The sequence below is a fragment of the Dipteris shenzhenensis genome, chromosome 2, assembly GCF_047967505.1.
Source record: "Dipteris shenzhenensis isolate YYH24624 ecotype China chromosome 2, Dip_SZ_1.0, whole genome shotgun sequence".
Lineage (NCBI taxonomy): Eukaryota > Viridiplantae > Streptophyta > Polypodiopsida > Gleicheniales > Dipteridaceae > Dipteris > Dipteris shenzhenensis.
In genome coordinates, this window is record NC_141597.1 from 65,200,433 (window position 1) to 65,221,918 (window position 21,486).

The following is a 21,486-nucleotide window of genomic DNA, read 5'->3' on the forward strand; positions in this document are numbered from 1 at the left end:
AAATAATTGCAGATTTCAAAGCTGAGTTGAAAGCTGAATTTGACATGACAGATTTGGGCATGTTGAATTTTTATTTGGGGATCTAGTTTATACAAGACAAGTGTGGCATTGTTATGTCTCAATCCAAGTATGTGCAGAAGCTCTTGGATAGGTTCAACATGCATGATTGTAAGTTTGTAGCCACTCCCATGGAGCAGGGGCTGAAGCTTACTATGTATGATGCAGGTGAATGAGTGGATGTCACACTTTACAGCCAGGCTGTTGGATGCCTCATCTATTTGTGCAATACACAGCCCGATATTCAGTATGCAGTATCTCAGGTGAGCAGATATATGCACAGCCCAAAGACAACACATTGGCAGGCTGTAAAACGCATCTTCCGTTATTTGCAAGGCACAAAGTCTTATGGCTTGATGTTTCCCAGGGGGTGTGACTTGCAGATGCATGCTTACAATGATTCAGATTGGGCTGGAGACTTTGATACCATGCAGTCCACTAGTGGTAATTGCTTCTTTTTGGGCGAAGCTTGCATTTCTTGGCTGAGCAAGAAGCAATCTACAGTGGCTACTTCCTCATGTGAAGCTGAGTACAGGGCAGCTTTCACAGCGATAGTTGAATGTGTTTGGCTGCGACGTTTGTTCACTGATCTTCGTCTCTTATTGGAGGATTCTTCTCCAATTCTCACTGATAGTTAGAGTGCTATAGCAGTGGCAAAGAATCCTGTGTTTCATGCTTGCACAAAGCACATTGAGGTTCATTATCATTATGTCAAAGAGAAGTTGCATGCAGGGGAGATCAGTATGATCTGTGTCAACACATGACAATGTTGCAGACATCTTCACCAAAGCACTTCCACGTGAGAAGTTTGAGGCATTTTGCAGCGCCCTAAACTTATCTCCTTTTGGTGATTGATCACTACCTTGTACACCACATTGGCACTGCAGAGGGATGTTAGAATTATTATCATATTCTAGGCAGTGGCCAATGTATTGTAATAAGTAGGTTAGGGGCACTTTTCCCTCTATGAGGTTTTTCCCCCTAACCACAGTCTAATCCCTAACTACAATTAGTGGATAAGATAGGGTTTTGTCACTTAGACAAAACCCCTCACTTCTCTTTTGTACTCACTTCATTTCAGTCCATTATTAAGTGCACTTACGTTCAGCTCACTCTCTCTCTCACACTTGCTCTCCTTTTGTTCACACAAGCATCTACTTTGATCACGGAGATAGGAGCAGACCTCCTTGATGGACTCTTCTTAGGGCTCGATCACTGAGTTCTTTCGGCCAGACCATGCAGGCTCCCACACCACGAAGCCCCCGCCATGATCGTGACACAGAGCCAACGACACGACAGCTCAGACAGAGGGTTGATGCATAGATTACGCTTGGAATATTTCTTCTCTGTTTAGAGTTGGGGCTCCATTGATAGGGGTCATTGTAGCCCTTATCAGACGCACTTCTCTCTCTCTCTCTCTCTCTCTCTCTCTCTCTCTCTCTCTCTCTCTCTCTCTCTCTCTCTCTCTCTCTCTCAGAGTAAACCCTCAGTCCCCCACCAGATTATACAGGCAGAGTTCGCCACGACCCCTCTCCAGGTTGATGCCATATTTCAGATAGTTATGTTCCTCCACACAGTCTAGGCCTTACCCCAATGGAGACTACCAAGACTAGCATCCTCCAGGCGAATAGCAGAGAGCGGTGTTCATACAACATGGTATGCACAGATATCCACGTGGTTTGGTAGTCACAACATTCATATAGACAAACTTTCCCCTTTTCAATACAGTCTCGATGCACCACCCGAGATGATCCACGAGATGAGATCAACCGTATCATACGGTTGGACCTCCTCCAGCTCCATACATCTAGGGCTTGGGGGGGAGAGGAGTTCTCCACCAAGATCCAGTTCTACCATGACCGCTTCCTGAGGGTCTCAAAGCACAGTCTTGTCATCAAACCTCAGTATCATGAGGACAAGAGAGTCTCACATGCACTGAGGGTCGCCATCAATCAGTTGTTGCAAGTCTCATCACATTAGCTGCGGATTGAGGCAGAAGAGCTGCAGGCATACCCACTATGCCAGATGGAGGAGATCGAGACGAAGGAGCATTTTCTCTATGTGCCCAATCTATTATGAGATAGGAGGGCGATACCACTGTCTCTTTTAGAAGGGGCACGGCTTTGGTCCACTTACACACTTGATCCATTTTCACAATCAGGTCTGTGTTGGGCTCTATCTGATTGAGATGCGTCGACGGAGAGACACATTGATGCGATAGATCAGAGAGCAGCAGAGACTGATGCTGATGCCACAAGTCACCGATATCGACAGGTCACAAACTTTTGTTACAGACTTCTATGCATCTGAGTCAGTTGCCGGTGAGGCTGAGGGAGAGGAGCTTGAGGAGATGAGAGCATCATGGATTAGCAGTAGGAGAGTCCACCACGATGTGATACAACTGGACCTTCTTCGCCAGATGTGTTTTGCTTTTGTCACAAATGTTCCTTCATCCGGTTCACAGCTTATTTGTTCTTTGGACGCTGCCCTTCTGGTTTCCAGTCTTCGACAAGCTCAGCAGCTTGGGGTCTGTCTCTACTTTATGGGCAAGGTTTTATCTGCACCTCAACTTCGTCATTGGGCTGAAGTTGCAGTGGGTCAGGATTGCCTTTCCTCCTTTGTCTTTCTGGGCAAAGGTTTTTATTATGCCCACTGCTCTTCGACTGATGTGGTGGAGCAACTTGTCAGTCGTGCTGGTATTCATGGGGCTGGTTTCTTTGCTTATGTGATGCCCTAGTATCCACTATTTGATCCGTCTGCCTCTCTTCTGACTCACTGTCCGGTCTGGATTACCCTCAAAGCGTTGCCTCTGCCTCTTCTTCAGCATCTTCCTACTCTTGCAGCTTTTTTGGGGAGGCCTCTACATGTTCCGAGACAGGAGTTTTTGTAGGCTACTCGGGATGTTCGCCTTTGTATTTTATGGGATATGATGCAGCCCGTGCCCTCTACTCTGGATCTTGATTTGGGATTTGCTCACCGATGCGCATCAAGCTGCATTTTGCCTCTTTTCCTACAGCATGTTATCGGTGCCGGCAGGTTGGTCATTTTGCACGTGCTTGCCCTTCGGCTTCCATAACCACTCCTCCTGCTCCTTCTACAGGAAAGTTTACTCTTCCTTCTCCTCTGGTTTCTGCTAAGGCTTTACTGGATAAGCCTTCTTTTACTACTCTGAAGCATCGCTGGAGGAAGGTAGAAAAATCACAGGTTAATCTTCTCTTGCTGAACAAGTTCAGGATCCGACTCCCATTGAGCATCATTAGCCTCCTTCTCCTCTAGATATGGATGTGCCCCTTGCAGAGGGGATCATACAGGATGCTGCACATGCTCTTTCTCAGGTTGATCCTCAAAGTGAAGCTGAAATGCCGAGTCCTGCTTTATCAGATGCAGCTCTTTCGTCAGAGGATACAAATGTTGATCTAGCTCCTTTGCCTCTGATGCCTATGCCAGAGTCTTCTTCTGTTCGGGATGTAGAAGTGCCTTTTATACTGGAATCTTTTCATCCCATGTTACAACAGGTTTTTGACCCTGTGATTCAGAAATTTCGGGTACCAGTCTATATCAAGAAGAATCACAAGGGCAAAAAACAGATGGTTTTTATTGATGGTGTGGTTTCATCACTGCATCAGTTTTTACAGAGTAATAATTTGAAGCTAGAGGATGCTGTGTTTGATCCTCCTCTAGCTTGATATGTAACTTTTTACTTGGCTGCCTCATGACTTTTGCTCTGAGACTTTCCTTGTAATTTTTTTTCTTGTACTTATTTGGTGGGTTTTTACCTCTTTTTGAGGTTTCCCACACAAAAATACAACATTTTACTAAAAAATATATGTGTGTGTGTGTGTGGAAATTTTCATGTACATTGATTTCATGTTAATTTTATAGTTACTGGTTTCACCAAAAAAAAAAGTGTGTGGTGTGTGAGAAGTGTGAGAGAGAAGGTGTGTGTGTGTGTGTGTGTGTGTGTGTGGTGTGGGTGAGAGCTCGTTGCCCGTCAGCGTCCGGTGCCCTCCAGCCATCGTACGGCAGTTTCCGTACAGATCCCAGCACCGCTTCAGCTGCTCCGTACAGGCGTGCCTTTGCTGCTGCTCTTCCATAACCTTTCGTACAGCCCCTTGGAGTGTGTGTATAGTCCACGGTATCTTTATGCGATTTCAGCCAGGTGTACGTGTTTTGGTATTTCGTCCTTGCCAAGTACCCTTCGCAGATTCGTCCGTACGTTGTACGATCGTCGTACGGTGTCCGTACGACCGTACGATTACGTACTTGCACTGTATTTCCGTACAGTTAGCCTCCCCCCGTGCAGCCTGTGCATATTTCAATACAGCTCGTCGTAGTCCGTACAGCCCAGCACCTCTTGTCGTATAAGCTTTCGGGGTTTCTTTGCTTCGTTGTCTTCCCGAACAGCCCTGTTTTTTTTTCACCAAAATCTTACCTTTCCCTCTACTTTTCTCCTCACTAGCTATACTCTCCTCCCCCTCCCTTGTGGGCTTCCTGTGGATACTCCTGTGGTTTTCACTACCCCTTTACAGGTATTTTATTCCCAAGCTCCCCCTCATACAAAGTTATGGCAGAATACTCATATGAAAAAACGTTCCAAAAGTAGCGCTCGGCTCCCTGCAAGAAGCAAAAGCAGGTTGAGGGTCAGCATGACCCGGTGCATGACACTCTTGAGGCTCAACTAGTATATGATGTCATGCATGAAGGATTTGCAGATACGAGAAAAGAATGGAAAGACTCAGTTCCCTCAGTTGGCATCATGGTTGAGGTTGATGAAATTGTGGATCCAGTCAGAGAATATGCTAAGAATGCAGTCATATTATTTTTTCCAGGCCGGATGCCACCTGCTGCAGAGATAGGCAACTGGCTGACACACACATTGGCTGGCTCTTTTGTTCGTAAAGTACATTATGCAGCCAGGGGCTTTTTTGAGGTGATCATGGTGGATGAGATCCACAGACAAATGCTTTTGGAACACTCGCCTCTCTTTTTTGGGCAGCAAATGGTGCATGTTTTGCCATGGTCTCCCACACGGGACTTTCAGGCTTTAATCCGACACAGATGCCCGGTTTGGGTTGAAGTTGTTGACTTCCCACAATGTATGGCCTCACTTTTGCCTAAAATTGCAGCATCTTTAGGTAAAGTGGTCTGCCCACCACGGCCCAATGGAAACTCAAACAGATTTTGCATTCTTTGGGATACTGATAATCCCACACCGGACTCTTATTCGGTCACGGTGAATAATGTGAACATGGGCAGTGCTTTTTATAAACTCAAATGGGGTTTATTTGCAGGGGCCTGTTTTGAATGCAAAAGGTTTGGACACATGGCTTCACAGTGTCCACTGAACCTACATAAAATGCCTCATGTCACCTTGCCAGTCCACATGCCCACTAAAGATGCTCCTACTCCAGTTGCAAACAAAAACAAAAGCAGTAGACAGCATTCTGGGAGTCAGGATAAAGGCAAAGATTCAGTAGCTACCAATGCGAATCTCACTTCACATTCACCTCCTGCTACTCAATCCTTGTCCAAAGGAAAGCAACCTTCAACTGATGGCTGGCAGAGCCCAAGAAAGGTTATTTCTGCTCGAAGAATTCCACCCCCTCGCACTTGGAATGGTGCCTCTTCTAGCGGAAACACCCTAGAGATCAATACAGGAATTGGGATTACATGGGCTGCAGTAACAGCCAGCAGAACACTCTTCCCTGAAGAAGAGGTTGCTGCTTTGCTGTCTTCTTCTCAGGCGACTACTTCTTCTCAGGGGCGAGGCCTCGACCCTGAGATAGAAATGCAAGGCTGACCTCATGCATTTTGCTGCTGTACATAGTTGTTACATTACTATAAATATCTGTATATATGACTGCTCACATCACCTGTTTTACACTCAATGTCCAGGGCATGTGTGACAGTAGGAAATGGAAATCTGTGTGGTTGTACATCAACAGATTTCAACCTGACATAGTGGCATTACAAGAGCACAACCAACATATTTATGCAGGCAAGACAGGACACTACTGTGGGTATGACATTTTCTATGCTGGGGAGCACTCTTTCTCAGAGGTTGTCCTTCTGATCAAACATGAGCTTCAACCAGTCATTGCATTAAATGACAACAAAGGCAGATGGCTTGTTCTCCAATGCATTATTAGAGGAGAGGTGTTTGAATTTGCTTCAGTTTATGCACCTCAGTCATCTCGAGACAGAACTGTAATTTGGCATTCTATGCAACAATACCCGTGGAGATCTCATGCCTACATATGTGGGGATTTCAATAATGCTCCACAACAGGGAGACAACACTTCCAGCCACGATCATATGTTAGCTCCTGAAAGGCATGCCTGGTCTCAACTACTCTTGCATTTGGATCTAGTGGACCTTTGGAAGGAATTGCAGCCTTTGTCACCGGGCTATACTTTTCAACATAATGCTCTTTCCGCTTATAAGGCACGACTGGATCGCTGGTATAGTGTTGCTCCCCAACAAAATGGGGATTTCGCATGCAAAATGTGGATTGACTACGCCTTTGTGCATTCAGACCAGGCACCACTATGGCTGTGGTTATCTTTTCATAAGATGCCAGATGATAGATTGCCACAAAGGCGACATTTAATCATCAACAACAGTTATTTGCAACATGCTGAATTTAAGGCAATGGTCACTGAAGCAGCTCATTGTCTCTCATCAAGCAGCCATCTTCATGCTGATGATGCCTGGGCTTCTTTTATTTCTAAAATGCAAATGGTGATTAGAGTTTATGGCAAGTCTTACATGAAGACTCTGAGGGAAACCATTGCTCAGGCAAAGTCTACTTGTCAAGACCTCACTGAACTCAGTCATCATCGTTTGCTGTCCATGCATGAGCAAACCACATTATGTCAGGCAAGACTTTGTCTTAAACTAAATGATCACAGGAAACTGGCAAAATGGGAGACTAGAGCAAGACAAAGAGCCTTCACAGATAAAGGTTGCTCTTCCAAAGAATTTTTCAAGAGTTTGCATCATAGGAGAATCAAAACAGAAATTTGCAGAGTGCTTATGCCTGATGGATCATGGACTACTTCACGGTCACAGCTTGCCTCTGTTTGTGTGCATCACTTCTCTCAGCAATTTGGCTCTGCAGCTCCTCCCTCGCAACAGGTTTTGCTTGCACGAAATTTACTGTTGAAAAATGTTTCTCCAATCATTTCCCCTACTCAAGCTTTGGAATTGGAAGAACCCTTTACTGAGAGGGAACTGTCAGATGCCATCAAATCATGTGGCAGATGGAAATCCCCTGGATGGGATGGTTTGACAGTCGAGTTTTTTCTAGCATACTGGCCCATTTTGAAGCATCCATTACTATCTATGGTGAATGCTGCATGGCAACATCAGAAAATGCCAAACACATGGAAGAGAGGTCTTGTTAAACTCCTTCCTAAAAAACAAATTTGTGAGTCTTTGGCAAACTGGAGACCTATCACTCTTATGCCTGTAATATACAAAGTCACTACCAAAATGATTGTTGCTCGGCTAAAGGGGTTTTTACATGATGGGTTGCATCCTGCGCAATATGGCTTTGTCCCGCGTAGGCATATCACCGATAACATTGCTAATGCCTACATTGGAATTGAATATGCCAAATACACACAGCAGGATGTTCTGTTATTGCAAGTTGATATTGCCAAAGCTTTTGATACAGTTCAGTGGGATTTCATTTCATCGCGACTATGCAGGCTCTGGGTTTTGGCACAAAAATGCAGCAACTCATCAATTGGCTCTATCAAGATAGTGAAGCTGCCTGCATACTTTCAGGAGATATTTCTCCATCCTGGACTCTTGCTTGCTCTGTCAGACAAGGATGCCCAGTGAGTGCTTTACTTTTTGCCATAGCCACTCATCCACTGCTTCAATATCTGGATCACCTCTTGGACACGGACCAGCTGCACGGTTTGGAGATCCATGGCAGTCGCAGCATGATTGCTCAAGCATATGCCGATGATTCTTTCTTTACTCCAAAAAATACCTGGGCTGATCTGTCCATGATTATGCATGCTCTTTCTACATATGGATTGGCTGCTGGCCTTCGGGTAAATTTTCAAAAATCAAAATTGTTGCCTTTACATTCACAGGACTGGCACAACCTTTTGTGGCCTGGGGAAATTGTTCCTGCTTCTCAATTCATTCGACATCTTGATTATCCTTTAGGATGGGGACTCACCCGTTCACAACAAACTGATTGGGTGCTAGTAAAGTTGAGGGCAAAACTTGAATATTGGAAGCTTGCAACTTGGCCATTACATGTTCGTCTGCGAATCACAATCCATTTTGATAGCATACATACAATTTTATCTACCTCTCACTATGTTTACTAAGGCAGATTTGGTTTCATTTATGTCAGCTATCATGGAAATTTTCTGGTGTTCAAAACATGGCAAGAAAAGTCTCAGATTACTCTCCATGCATCGTCTCTGTTCTCCAAAGATGCACGGGGGTCTGAACATTCTCAATATTCAAATGCATTTACTTGCTCACAAGGGGAAAATGATGATGCAATTTCTACAAGGAGATCAGCCTTGGGCTTTTATGATTCGCTCTCTCTTATTACATCTTCATACATCTGCTTTTGGAAATTGGCAGCCTACTCAGTGGGATTTTTTATTTGGCTCTATCCAAGGCAAGATTAGAGGATGCCCATTTGTTTCTTCTCTGCTTCTTGATTGGAAACACATTTTATCCCACTTGGAATGGAAAGGCAGGGACTCTCTCTTGGGCAACTCTTTGAGGGTAGATTATCTCTTTTGGTCTAAAGTATTCCACCCACCTTTGGCCATACAAGAACCTCGACGTTCTTATTTTCTCTCCTTCAAAGGCATTTCATCTGTGGCGGATGTACTTCACGATGATGGCACAATTCTATCTTTTTCTTTGGCTGCTCGCAAATACGGCTTGGGAGCTCATTATCGTCCTTTATGGCATAAAATTTCAGCAATGCTCCAACCGTACTTGCCGATACCTCATTTAGAAATACAGCATCGGCTTGAGGATTGGATTTTACGCTCTCCTTCGTCATATGTCTGTCCTTTGAAGCTTTCACATATCACAGTGTCATCATTGTATAGAGTGTTATTACCTCCACCTTGGATTTCCAACAGAGCAAATATTGTTTGGCATATGGATCGTCCAATGAAGTGGTGGAGAAAAAGGCTGCGTCTCCTTTGGCATTACAAAGTCCCTCTTCAACAACAGCTTTTTCTATGGCGAGTTCTCCTTGGCATTTTTCCATCTGGACAGTTACTCGCACACAGACATATTGCTTCAGCTGTTTGTCACAGATGCTCGCACTCTACTGAATCAGTGCTCCACATCTTTTGGTCCTGTCCAAATACTTCTGATTTCATTGCTCTCATCAGACAGAGGCTTCGACAGCGATTTCCTACTGTTACTTTTGGCAGATTTTTCTGGTTGTTTGGATTTCATCCCCAGAGACAGGGTTTTGATTTATTTTTTATATGGGTGCGATATTGGACCCTATGGACTTTATGGATGGATAGAAATCATAGAGTCTTTGGTGATCCACTATTTTCATCCTTTCTTTTTTTCAAACGATCTCTGCAACAATCATTCTACGATTGTTTTCAGACTCATTTGATTGATCAGGATGTGTATACAGCCTATACTGAGATCTTTTCTTGAGTAGTAGCTACTTCGTTTTTTGAAGCAGCTATGAATGTAATTATTATATAGAAATAAAAGCTTTCTTCTCACAAAAAAGTGTGTGTGTGGTGTGTGGAAATTGAGCCTCGCCAGGATCCCGTACAGCTTCCCCTCCTCTCCGTACACCTGTACGGTCGCCGTACGTACAGGCTTGGCTCACCCCTGCGCAGCTCCGAGCAGTCCCGTACCTGTTTGCATCGCCATCGCTGTACTTTTTCTGAAGCCCCTTCCGTAGTCCGTACAACCATGTCCTTTTCCGTACAGTCTAGTCTCCCCGTGCCCCGCCAGCATCTCCGTCTAGTTCTGCTTCTTCCGTACAGTCTCCACGTGCCCTGTCAGCATCTCCGTACGGTTCAGTTTCTTTCGTGCAGCCGCCTCCGTATATCCGTACAGTCCGTACAATCCCGTTTTACCCGTATAATCCTGCACTTTTTCCGTACTGTTTACCCCGTACAAACCTTGCCGTATAGTTCTGGTTTTTTCTGCCACTTCATCGATCCTGCCCTACTTACCTCCATGGAGGACCATCTTAAAAGTTATTCCCGGAAGGACTTGTCCTGAGACTCCAAAAGACATCAAGTCGATTTCTCTACCTCAGCCTCTATAGATGCTCACTATGTTTTCGACATGCTCAAGGATGAATTTCACCACAGCCAGAAGGAGTGGGCCAAACCTCCCCCGGCCCTTAAGTATAAGCTGAAGCTGCCCTCATTGGTCACTCCTCTCCGGAAGTTCTCTCAGCAAGCAGTTATCATTTTCTTCCCTGGGAAGTTACCTTCAGCAAATGATGTAGCTCAGTGGGTTCAGGCTTTGTTGGGAGGTTGCTTTGTTGAAGGAGTATACTTTGCTTCTCGAGGTTTTTATGAAGTGCACTTTTTGGATGCCTCATATCGTCAGCAGATATTGGAGATGTCCCCTCTATTCTATGGCAGACAAATGGTGCATGTCATGCCATGGTCGCCAAATAAGGATTATCACGGTCTCATTCGACATCACTGCCCTGTATGGGTTGAGGTAGTGGATTTTCCGGATTATATGAGGACTGAGTTACCAAGTCTGGCAGCTACTTTGGGGCAAGTTGTATGCCCACCCCATCCTTCGGGTAATCGAAATCGGTTTTGTGTTCTTTGGGATACAGATCACCCAACCCCTCCTTCCATTGCGGTAGAGGTGGAGGATGTTCCCTTGGGCGAAAAATATTTTGACTTGAAATGGGGAGTATTTGCAGGTGCTTGTTTCACATGTCACAAGTTTGGCCACCTAGCTTCACAGTGTCCTGCAGTCCTGCATCAGCTCCCACCTACAGCTATTGCTCCATAAAATACTTCCCCTCCAACTTATGGTCCGGGGCCTAAGGCTATGCCTAGCAAGTTGGGTGATGTGGCATCTAAATTTGTCCCTCCCAAAGAAAATGTGGTCCAGGTTTCAGCCAAGCAAAAGGATAAGGGAAAGGGCAAAATTTCAGAATCTAATGCCTCTCCCCAGGGTGCCTGGCAGCAACCCAAAAAGGTATTTGCGCTCAAGCCACGACCATTACAATCTCGGCATTGGGATGCCTCTACTTCCACCCCTGGTCAGGCCTCTACCCCTACTGATAGCTTGACTTCTCAACTGTGGGTTGATGTGCTCAAGAGGGGCATCCCTGTATGTGGCAATGATGAGGACTATAGAGCTAATGATCCAGGAGGCCAGGTGGATGTCGATGTCATGGCTGAGGCCTGACAGCTTATACCTTTACTATGTTTTTTGGTTTGGCTGTACATATCTTCTATGTCTACTTCAATTACTTGCATTACATACAATGTTCAAGGTCTTTGCAATGTCAATAAGTGGAGACTTTTTTGGCACTATGTACATAGAATGCACCCCGATGTAATTTCTTAACAGGAACACAACCAACACTTCTTGGCTGGCCTGCAAGGCCACTTTGCTGGTTATGATATCTTTTATGCTGGTACAATGCACTTTTCGGGGGTATGCATGCTGGTGAAACATGATATGCAGCCCACGGTTGCTCACAATGACCCCCAGGGTCGATGGATGGTGATCAGATGCATCTGTCATGCTGATCTTTATGAAATAGCATCTGTTTATGCCTCTCAAACTTCTGCGACAAGAGCTCAAATGTGGGCCTACCTCAAACAATATCCATGGCTGTCTAATGCCTTTTTGTGTGGAGACTTTAATAACTCGCCTACCATCCAAGACAACACCACTCATCGTTCTCACATGATCCCCACTGAGCTTCGACATTGGGAGGATATGCTTTCTTTCTTGCATGTCGAAGATTTATGGCTCTCAACAAGGGATAGAAATATGGGTTATACATATCGTCACAATGCCTTTACTCCTTACTGGGCTCGACTTGACAGATGGTATTTGTTGCATGCTCAGCAGTATGCTAGTTTCACATGTGCACTATGGGTTGACCATTCCCTCTTGCTATCTTATCACTTTCCAGTATGCTTGACATTATCTATAGCACGTCTGACAGATGATATGCCTTTTTTTGGTTGTCGCCTACTCCATGTTAATAGTGCTTATTTGCTTCATCAACAATTTCAGAACATGGTGAGAGTGGCTGTCCGCCCCCTCCTCTTACATGCTCAGGAGGACATGGATTTCGCTTGGATCAGTCTTGCCCATCGCTTGCAGGCTGTTATTCAAGATTATGGACGGAGTTACATGGGAAACCTCAGGCTTAAGCTGAAATGGGCTCAATCTCACAAGCAACAAATGGATGTAATCAGCTCTTATAGGCAGCTCACCTGCTCTGAACAGGATTCTTGCGCTTATGCGGTTCAAATCATCCATCAAAATGATCTTCGCAAATTAAAGAAGTGGCAAATCCGAGCTCGCATGAAACCCCTTTTGGATAAGGGCTGCTCCTCCAAAGCCTTCTTTAAAAGCCTGCATGCGGATAGGCGAAAGGAGTATATTTGCAGGATCAGGCAAGATGATGGCACCTGGACCACCTCCAAATCAGAATTGGAATCGCAATGCTCTAGTCATTTCCAGCATCTCTTTTCTCCTCAACCTGATCATTCCATGCAAGTGAATGCAGCTAGGTCTCAATTTCTTATGCATGTTCAGCCTATATTGTCTCGGGAACAGGCTCATGCATTGGAGCAGCCCTTTATGCTTAATGAACTGGATGATGCTTTGAGTCATTTACGTAAAGGCAGCTCTCCTGGTTGGGATGGATTGACTGTTGAATTTTTCCGTGCATTTTGGGGTGATCTCAAGAACACTCTTCTTCTTATGATCAATCATGCTTGGGCAGAACAATCTCTTCCTCCTTCTTGGAAACATGGCCTTGTCAAATTGATCCCCAAAAAAAGGTTGTGTGAGACAATGGCTGATTAGCGGCCCATATCTCTTATGCCAGTCATTTACAAACTCATTGCCAAAATGATTGTCCTCAGGGTTCGATTTATCTTGCAAGCAGGACTTCATCCCAGGCAGTATGGGTTTGTTCCCAAAAGGCAGATTACTGACAATATCTCCAATGCTTTGCTTGCAATTGAGTATGCCAAATATTCTAAACAAGATGTTCTCATTCTGCAAGTGGACATTGCGAAAGCATTTGACACTGTCCATTGGGATTTTATTTCTCAGACTATGCATAAATTGGGATTTGGCCCTCGCTGGTCCATATTATTTACTGGTTCTATTCTCATGCCACTGCGCAGTGTTTGCTTGGTAGTGGGTTGTCAAGGACATGGACTATGACCCGTTCAATGAGACAGGGTTGCCCTCTTAGTTCGCTACTGTATGCCATTGCTACTCATCCGTTATTGTTGCATATGGACCATCTTGCAGATACAGGGCAGCTTCATGGCTTGCAAATTCCAAGGACACAGCCGTTTCTTGCACAGGCATATGCTCATGATTCATATTTCATGCCCAGGAATTCTCAAAGTGACCTCTCTCATTTGATGCATACTCTGAATGATTTTGGCATAGCTCTTGGACTGCATATCAACTTTCAGAAATCGAATCTTTTAGCATTGAAAGAAGCTGATTGGCATGCACTTCTCTGGCCAGGCCACATTATTTCTTCCCATACTATTGTGAGGCATTTAGGGTATCCCATTGGCTGGAATATTACCCCTCAACAACAGCTCAAATGGGTGCTTCAAAAGATTAACAAGAAGCTGGAATACTGGCACTTGTTCACTTGGGCTCTACATGTTCGACTTCGGATAGTACAGTCTATCATTATGGCATATGTGCAATTTTATTTGCCTCTTCTTCCCTGGTCTTTTAAGCATTTGGCTTCCTATATGTCCTAGGCTATGGAGATATTTTGGAAAAGCAAATCTCACAAAAAGGCTTTGCGACTACTTCCCATGCAGTTTGTTTGTTCTCCTAAGACTCATGGGGGACTGAATATTCTCAATCTTCAGTTTCATATGTTGGCAAGAAAGAGCACTATGATTGCTGATTTTTTTCAGCAAAAACAGCCATGGGCTATTATGTTAGCAGCTATGTGTGGAAACATGACATCCCATGCATATGGGCATTGGATTACAGATCACTGGGAAGCAGTCATGACCACATTTCAGGGGAAAATTCCTGGTTGTCCTGTTTCTACTGCTTTTATTCATGATTGGAAGAGAATTCTCTCTTATGCTAAATGGTCAGGTGCTTCTTCCCATCATGGTAATTCTCTTCGCTTGGAAAGCATCCATTGGAGCAAGGTGTTTGAATCGCCTCTTGCTTTACAGGCACCTATTAAAGCATATAATCTTATGAAATTGGGCATAAGATTTGTCGGAGATGTTGTGGATCAACATGGTTATGTGCTTTCATTTCCACAAGCTTGCAGGACATTCCCCCTGGGTCTGCATCATAGGCCCATTTGGAGAATACTTACAACTATTTTATACAATGCAGGTACAGTAATCTGAGATAGCCTCAAAGGACGAGAAGAGGACCCTGGAGAAGTCAAAGTCCAATCTTCCAGTCGGTCCTGGAGTTCCAATTTGTCGCCACAAAGGACGATAATGAGAGCTCAATCCATATGTAGTGGCTGCTAGAGAAAAGGGGAGCACAGTACCAGCGTCATCTATAACATCAACAACCGAGGTGATGCCTTTAAACGAGACAAAGTAGGAACGTCGAGGTTCCTGTAAAGCCAAGGGAGGCTGAAAGACTTTCGACCAGTGAATGCTTTCAGCTCTCAAAGAATTCCCAAGCAAAGATTGCTGTCCATTCCATTCCAGATGAGAAAGAACATGCTTCCAGTCAAGAAGCAAGCGGGAGACAAAAGGGCATCCAGGCAAAGTGCCATCAGTGCAGCCAAAAAAGAAATCCGAGTGATCGAGTTGCCAATGACCAAACAGAGAAATACTGATATGAGTGATCAGAGTCCTAATCATAAGAGCCCAAGTCTGATCTCCTTGCCAAAATTGCAGCAACATTTTCCCCCTGTGGGCAAGAATATGCACATGAATATCCGTGATGTTCAATCCACCATGCATCTTGGGAGAACAAATGTGATGCATCGAAAGCAGCCTGAGACTTTTTCTGCCATGTTTGGATCGCCAGAAGAGTTCCATAAAGACAGACATGAAAGATGTTTGCCTCAACCTTGGGTTTCAAAGAGAGGTGACTCTGTTTGGCGAATGCATCGCCCAGCCAAGTGGTGGAGGAAAAGATTACAGCAACTTTGGGCCTATAAAGTACCGCTTCAACAACAAGTTTTCTTTTGGCGAGTTCTTTTGGGAGTGTTTCCATCTAGACAGCTATTAGCTCATCGACACATTGCTCCTGCACTTTGCCATAGATGTTCTGCTTCTTCGGAGACTGTGCCTCACTTGTTTTGGCATTGTCCGTGCTCTCGTGAGTTTTTTGATCTGCTTCGACAGCACCTGCGAGCGAGATTCCCATCTGTTCCGTTTGGAAAGTTCTTCTGACTATTTGGGTTTCATCCATCTAGACCGGAGTTTCAAATTTTCTTCATTTGGGTTCGCTACTGGGCACTATGGACTTTATGGACATATAGGAATTCTAAAGTCTTTGGTGATCCTACTTTCTCTCTGTTTGGCTTTTTTAGGCGTTCTCTGCAGCAATCTTTCTTTGATTGCTTGCAAACCCGCTGCATAGATCATGAGGTCTTTTTGGCATATACTGAAATTTTCAGTTGATGTAATTGTAGAACCTTTCTTTGAGGTTACTAACTCATATAATATAATCAATCAATGATTTCACCCAAAAAAAGTGTGTGTGGAGGCGAGAGGGCTCCACATAGGTAGATCATGTTAAGCACCAGTAGCGCTCTATTTTTAAGTTCAGTTCTCGATGATGCGAACCTTCACCAAAGCCAGAGGCTCCGTCAGTCGCAATTATCTCTTCTATCCTTAGCCGACTGGAATAATTGGTTCCATACATAGGTTCTGGCACTTAGATGGTCAAATGATAGATTGACCTGCTGATGGGGATCTTCCTCCCACTTCTATGATGTGTTTTGGATTTTTGGTCTGCACACAAATAGTGTTGTGTGCCCACAGAGGCAGCGTTGTGACTTTCACTTTATTGACATTCTCATCTCAGGTATCAGCCTTCAGTGCAGATGCTTGCTTTAGTGGCCCCATCCCTTAGATTCTTGTATTTTGTATTTCTTCAGTCTCATAGACCCATCTGTCATTGAAAAACATTTTTCTCTTGCTATCCTCCCTCCCTTCCCCTACTCATTCCTTCCTTCTACTATCTTCCCCCTCCTCCCACTCCTTTCCCCCACCACCTTTCCCCCACCACCATCTGTCATTGAAAAACATTTTCGCACAGATAAGAAACAGAAACAGATATGTAATATTACAGCCGCAACTATCTATCATAAATAATAATCATCTGTAATGATTGTACTTTTTGACTAGCTAGTGCATCAAAGCCATGAAATATTAAATGTCAACAATTACAGATGTCGTCTCTGAATGCGCAGAAACATTACCAATAGTCAAGAAACACTTGCCGTTTGTTGTCATAAGAATAGACACATCTTAAGTATCTATATGCGAATTATGCTCTTCGTGTCACAGGATCATGAGCATGGCATACCTTTGTTTGAAGCACGCGCTCCTGAACCCTTGCTCTTTGTAGCTCTGGGCTCTGCCACAGAACAATAAACAATAAGTAAGCCTTTAAGCCAAAGGAGAAGCACAAAAATCCAATAAACATCGATGGGATGCCGTTGGGATTTCATAGAAACCCTAGCCAGGCTGCAAAGTAGAAACTCATTGTGCATATTGATACCATATACTGCAGCACTACTTCTTTGTCAAATTCCTGTCTATTACCTTCTTGGCTGAAAAAAGAACACATATCCCACAAAACTTCAACATACAATCAGATGCAAAGGGATGCTAACTATAGAGGTAGATTTGGATATGCTGATGTATATGCACAAAAACAAAACAGTCACAAAACCTTCATGCCTTTTTCAAAAGGTCAGGCTTTGCAGAAAAAATTGAAGAGAAGGACAATCTTGAACATATACAGGAGAAGAAAATTAAGTTCAGTCCATCCAGATTTCAAATACACCCCTGCCATTTGCAAAATGAGATAGACCAAATCCAACCTCACATGATTTATATAAACATGACGTCAGCTTCCCCACCTCTCTACATAACAAACCAAGAATTGAACTATGGATAGGTCAAATTTTGGTATCATTATAAAATCCTGATGCTGTCTGCCCTGCAAGGAAAACAGGTATCATGATTCAGAATTAGAAAACAGCTTCTTGTCTCGCTTGTATGTCTCTTGAGACATGTCTTGTTTTAGTTGTTCCAGATATTGCTTAGTGATTGTGATTTGCAGCCACAAACATTGCTGTGATTCAATCTTCCGACTCAAGGAGGAGAGGTTTATAGCATGGACTTTGTCTTAAGAAACCGTGCCAATGTCCCAACCCTAAAAGTGAGAGCCTAAATGCTTCTCCCAATCCTCTATATGTAAAAGAAATCAATGGACAACAACCCCTCCAGAGAGAGTGGCATGTGAAGTATTGGTACAATCCCACATGTGCTCCTCTGAATCATGGTTGTCAGTTGTGTCAGTTATGCCAGATCTAACTGAAAACCTCTTGAGAGGACTACAGGAGGAGTGGTATTAAGAAGGACCCATGAAAAAGCAAAGTGGGCTTACTCTGAGGGAGTAGAATCCCACATTGTCTAGCTCAATCAGTGACATCAACATGGCCTGAGATGTCTACATCATTGGCTGGTGAGGAAAGCAGTTATCCATAATGGCTAGAAGCTATCTCCAGCAGATCCTATCTACAAATCTGGGAACTACATGTCAAACACCTGCATATCTCTTCCCTGAAGAATTCTTCCCATCCGAAAGTATGTGATTGGAATCTTCAATATGGACCATTGGCAAGGCAACTGGTGGAGGAGGAGGACATGAATCTGTATGTTGAAAAAAGCAGCATTGTGAGCCATGCTGGTCTTGACATTGAATGAAAAATGTTGAGGATAAATGAAGTTGGTAAAAGTATCTGTCAAATTGCCTTGTAGTTGGAACATAAGACAAGTGAATATTGCATGCTGACAATCTCTCTCTAACATAATGATAATGAACCTCAATGTGCTTAGTACGCGCATGAAACACTCAGTTTCGTACAATGGCTAAAGCATTCTGACTATTAGAGTAGGTATCTCTACTATCAGAGAAATAGGGCACGGCACTACAAAGACTCACCACATTTCCAAAGGCGTTTAGTAGAGGAGCAGGAGGATAGACATAGCTGTGGGTGGAGAGTTGCCTATAACTGCATGTTGATCTTCAATTAAATTTTCTCACTAAAGCCACAGGTCTGGTCAAAAGAATCTTCAGACCTCAAATATTCAAAGGAGGATCTACAATTGTTAGAATATAATTATGTAAGGATGAGCACGTCATGAGGGTCGATTTTCAAACATGGAAAGCCTACCCTATGTCAAGGAACCTATTCAAGGTCGAATAATAGAACTACGAATGGGGCAAATCTATGAACTAGCCAAAGCAAGGAGTGGAAGGGCAGGAAGGCGTGCTAGTATTGAATGACTCACGAGGTTGATTCTTGTTGCAAGTGGCTATTTGTTGTGGCTTTTGAGAGGATAGTTTGCATGCTTTGTTGGAAAACGTGAGAGACGAGTTAGGTTGGGTTCACACCAACTGCTCGTCATCCTCCAAAAGGTGGCGTGAAGGGTTGCTATCCTAGTTGGCCTAATAAGTGGGACAGGCCTGAACACGGACACAAAAGAGAGTTGTGTCTCGCCCATGAATGCCACACACTCCATGGCCAACCCCTCTAAGAGCTAAATGATTGGCGCATTCCATCTCTTCGAACTGGGAGAGCAATTACACTCTGGTGATATCCCATTCCATCTCTTCCCAACTGCTACACCAAAAAAAAAATTAAAATTAAAATTATATATATATATATATATATATATATATATACACATTTTCAATATATGGAGGGACATACTCGCTCAACTTTATTTTATTCCTATTTGTTTTGGACCCTGGAGGCTGATTAACTTATGTTTGTCCATGGACTATTTAATTTGTTTGGGTTAATTTATTTATTTAAGCTATGTCTAAGAGGAGTTTACATTATTCAAGAACAATGTTGTCTTTCCCACATGTGAGCCCTTACCACTAAGCTATAGAGTGGAAGAGCTTAACTAGTGCTACCTAAAACTTATAAATGGTCCCTTCTCCCCCTTTAGTACGTGAGTTCTTCTTTAAAGCCCCCTCAAATGGTCTCTAGTACCCCTCCCCCTTAGCACTTGCCTTCTTCTTTAATGCCCCCTTCTTAAGCGGTTCCTTAATTGAAACTCCTCACTTCCCCCTTTATCATCATGCCCTTTCCCCCTCTTCTCTTCTCCACAACTAATTAATGGAAATTTCCCATTTTTGGCATGCCCCTCGCCAGGTCGAAGTCATGGTGCTTCTTCTAAGAAGCTTAATTATGGCCCCATCATTTAGTCCCCCTTTCTCTCTCTCTCTCTCTTCTTCTTTGCTTCTTCTCTCTCTCTCTCTCTCTCTCTCTCTCTCTCTCAACTTGAAGCTAAATTTCCATTTATGGCCCCATATTCTCCCCCCCCCCTTCTCTCTCTCCCCTTCTTTTGCTTCTTCTTCTTCTTCTCTCTCTCTCTTTTTCTCTCGCTGATTTTTGCTGAACCACAGATGCATGAAGCTCCAAGCATAAAACAGTTGCCATTGTGTGACACAAGGTCATAGCATCCAGCCTAGTCAATATCTCTAAAAGCATGCAAAGTAAGTGAAGAATGGTTGCCATAGAGAAGGCCCAACCCTCGAGTGTCTTACAAGTATTGGAAAACACATTTCACAGCAATGCTGTGTACTAAGATTATGCATGAATCTACTCAACTTAGAAACAACATACTAAAGATCTAGCCGTGTGCGACATAGATATATCAGGCATCGAAGAGCCTGCTCATAGAGAGTGGCATCAAAGGGATCAATAGCATCATCCATGGAGAGACGGAAACCAGACTCCATAGGTGTAGAAACTGGTTTGCAATCCTCAAACTGAAATCTATGTCGCAGCTGTCCAATGTATTTGGCACCATACTACCCCCCTCAACATGAGCAAACTATGACTGCTGCAAATCAGCCTTAAAGGCTACACTACACTGTGTGGAAGGTCCAGCTAAGAGCATATCATCAACATATAATATCAGAATAAGCAAGTCGGCTTCATGTTTGCGGACAAAGAGAGCTCTCTCTCTATGGACATTCTGAAAACCAAGGCTGATAAGATGTGTATGAATCTTGACATGCCAAAACCAAGGTGCTTGCTTCAAACCATTTAGTGCTTTGTGCAACCAGCATACCTTACTTTCAGACCCTTTGACTTCAAAACCAGTTTCCAGCATCCCCCCCTACACCGACCTGCTGCTGCTCCTGAGCCACCTGCTGACGTAGCAATCGATTGGCCACGTGGCAGATGCTGACATCAGCGCTAATGTGGTGCCCTCTACTAACATGGTGACTAGGCTGTATGGTCTACTGAGCTGGCTCCTGCATGCATGACACTAGGTTGGCGTGGCTGCTTGCATGGCAGTCCACATGGCAGTCCAGCTTGCCACAAGTTGAGGATGCCTGTAGCATCCCCTTCTACTGAAACTCGAACCAGTATATGAAAGTGGCCTCTTGTCGTGCTGATGGAGGTGACTAGATGTGGTATACCTGGCTGATAAATCTTGATCTGGATACCTGGTTCATGAATCCAGAAATGGTTGCTAAGCTTAGGAATCTTGATCTGTAGGTACTGAATTCCGGATCTCGTGCTAACTTCTGGTAAGGATATGTGATGTGGGTTAATACTTCAGGATGATGCTCCATGCGGTTTTCCTTGGTGCATATAGGTGATATGGGACGGAGGAAGACTGGGTTTGAGAGAGGCATCGTAGTCATCTTGTAACCCTGTTACCTGCTGTAAGACTGTATCCTACTGTAATACTGTGGCCTGTTGTAAAACTGTGTCTTGCCAGTGCCTCTCGAACCCCTTGAATAACTGATATCACAGGTCGAGGCGGAACACCCTTAATCCAATAGATGAACTTGGACCCATGATCTGGGATTTTGACATCCAAACCTTGGTGCTGATATTTTGGTCAGACTTTGAGCTGGTGCCACCTTCATGCTCCCAATATGACGTCTGCTGCCTGAGTGGGCGTGCCTGAGTGGGCGCGACCCTGAGTGGCCAACTAT

The 21,486-nt window shown here is 44.1% G+C and overlaps 1 protein-coding gene across 3 annotated transcripts in view; it reads right to left on the reverse strand.

The window, feature by feature from the left end:
• The window catches only part of LOC147905184 (DNA mismatch repair protein MutS, type 2), a 269,240-nt gene that overhangs the window by 223,668 nt on the left and 24,086 nt on the right, over positions 1–21,486 (reverse strand). For all 3 annotated transcript variants that reach the window (XR_015543515.1, XM_087397074.1, XM_087397086.1), the window contains exon 5: positions 16,813–16,863. Coding sequence is in view for 2 of the 3 variants with exons in the window: in XM_087397074.1 (XP_087253200.1) it covers positions 16,813–16,863 (51 nt within the window). In the remaining variant the exon portion in view is untranslated. The remainder of the gene's footprint in view (positions 1–16,812; positions 16,864–21,486) is intronic.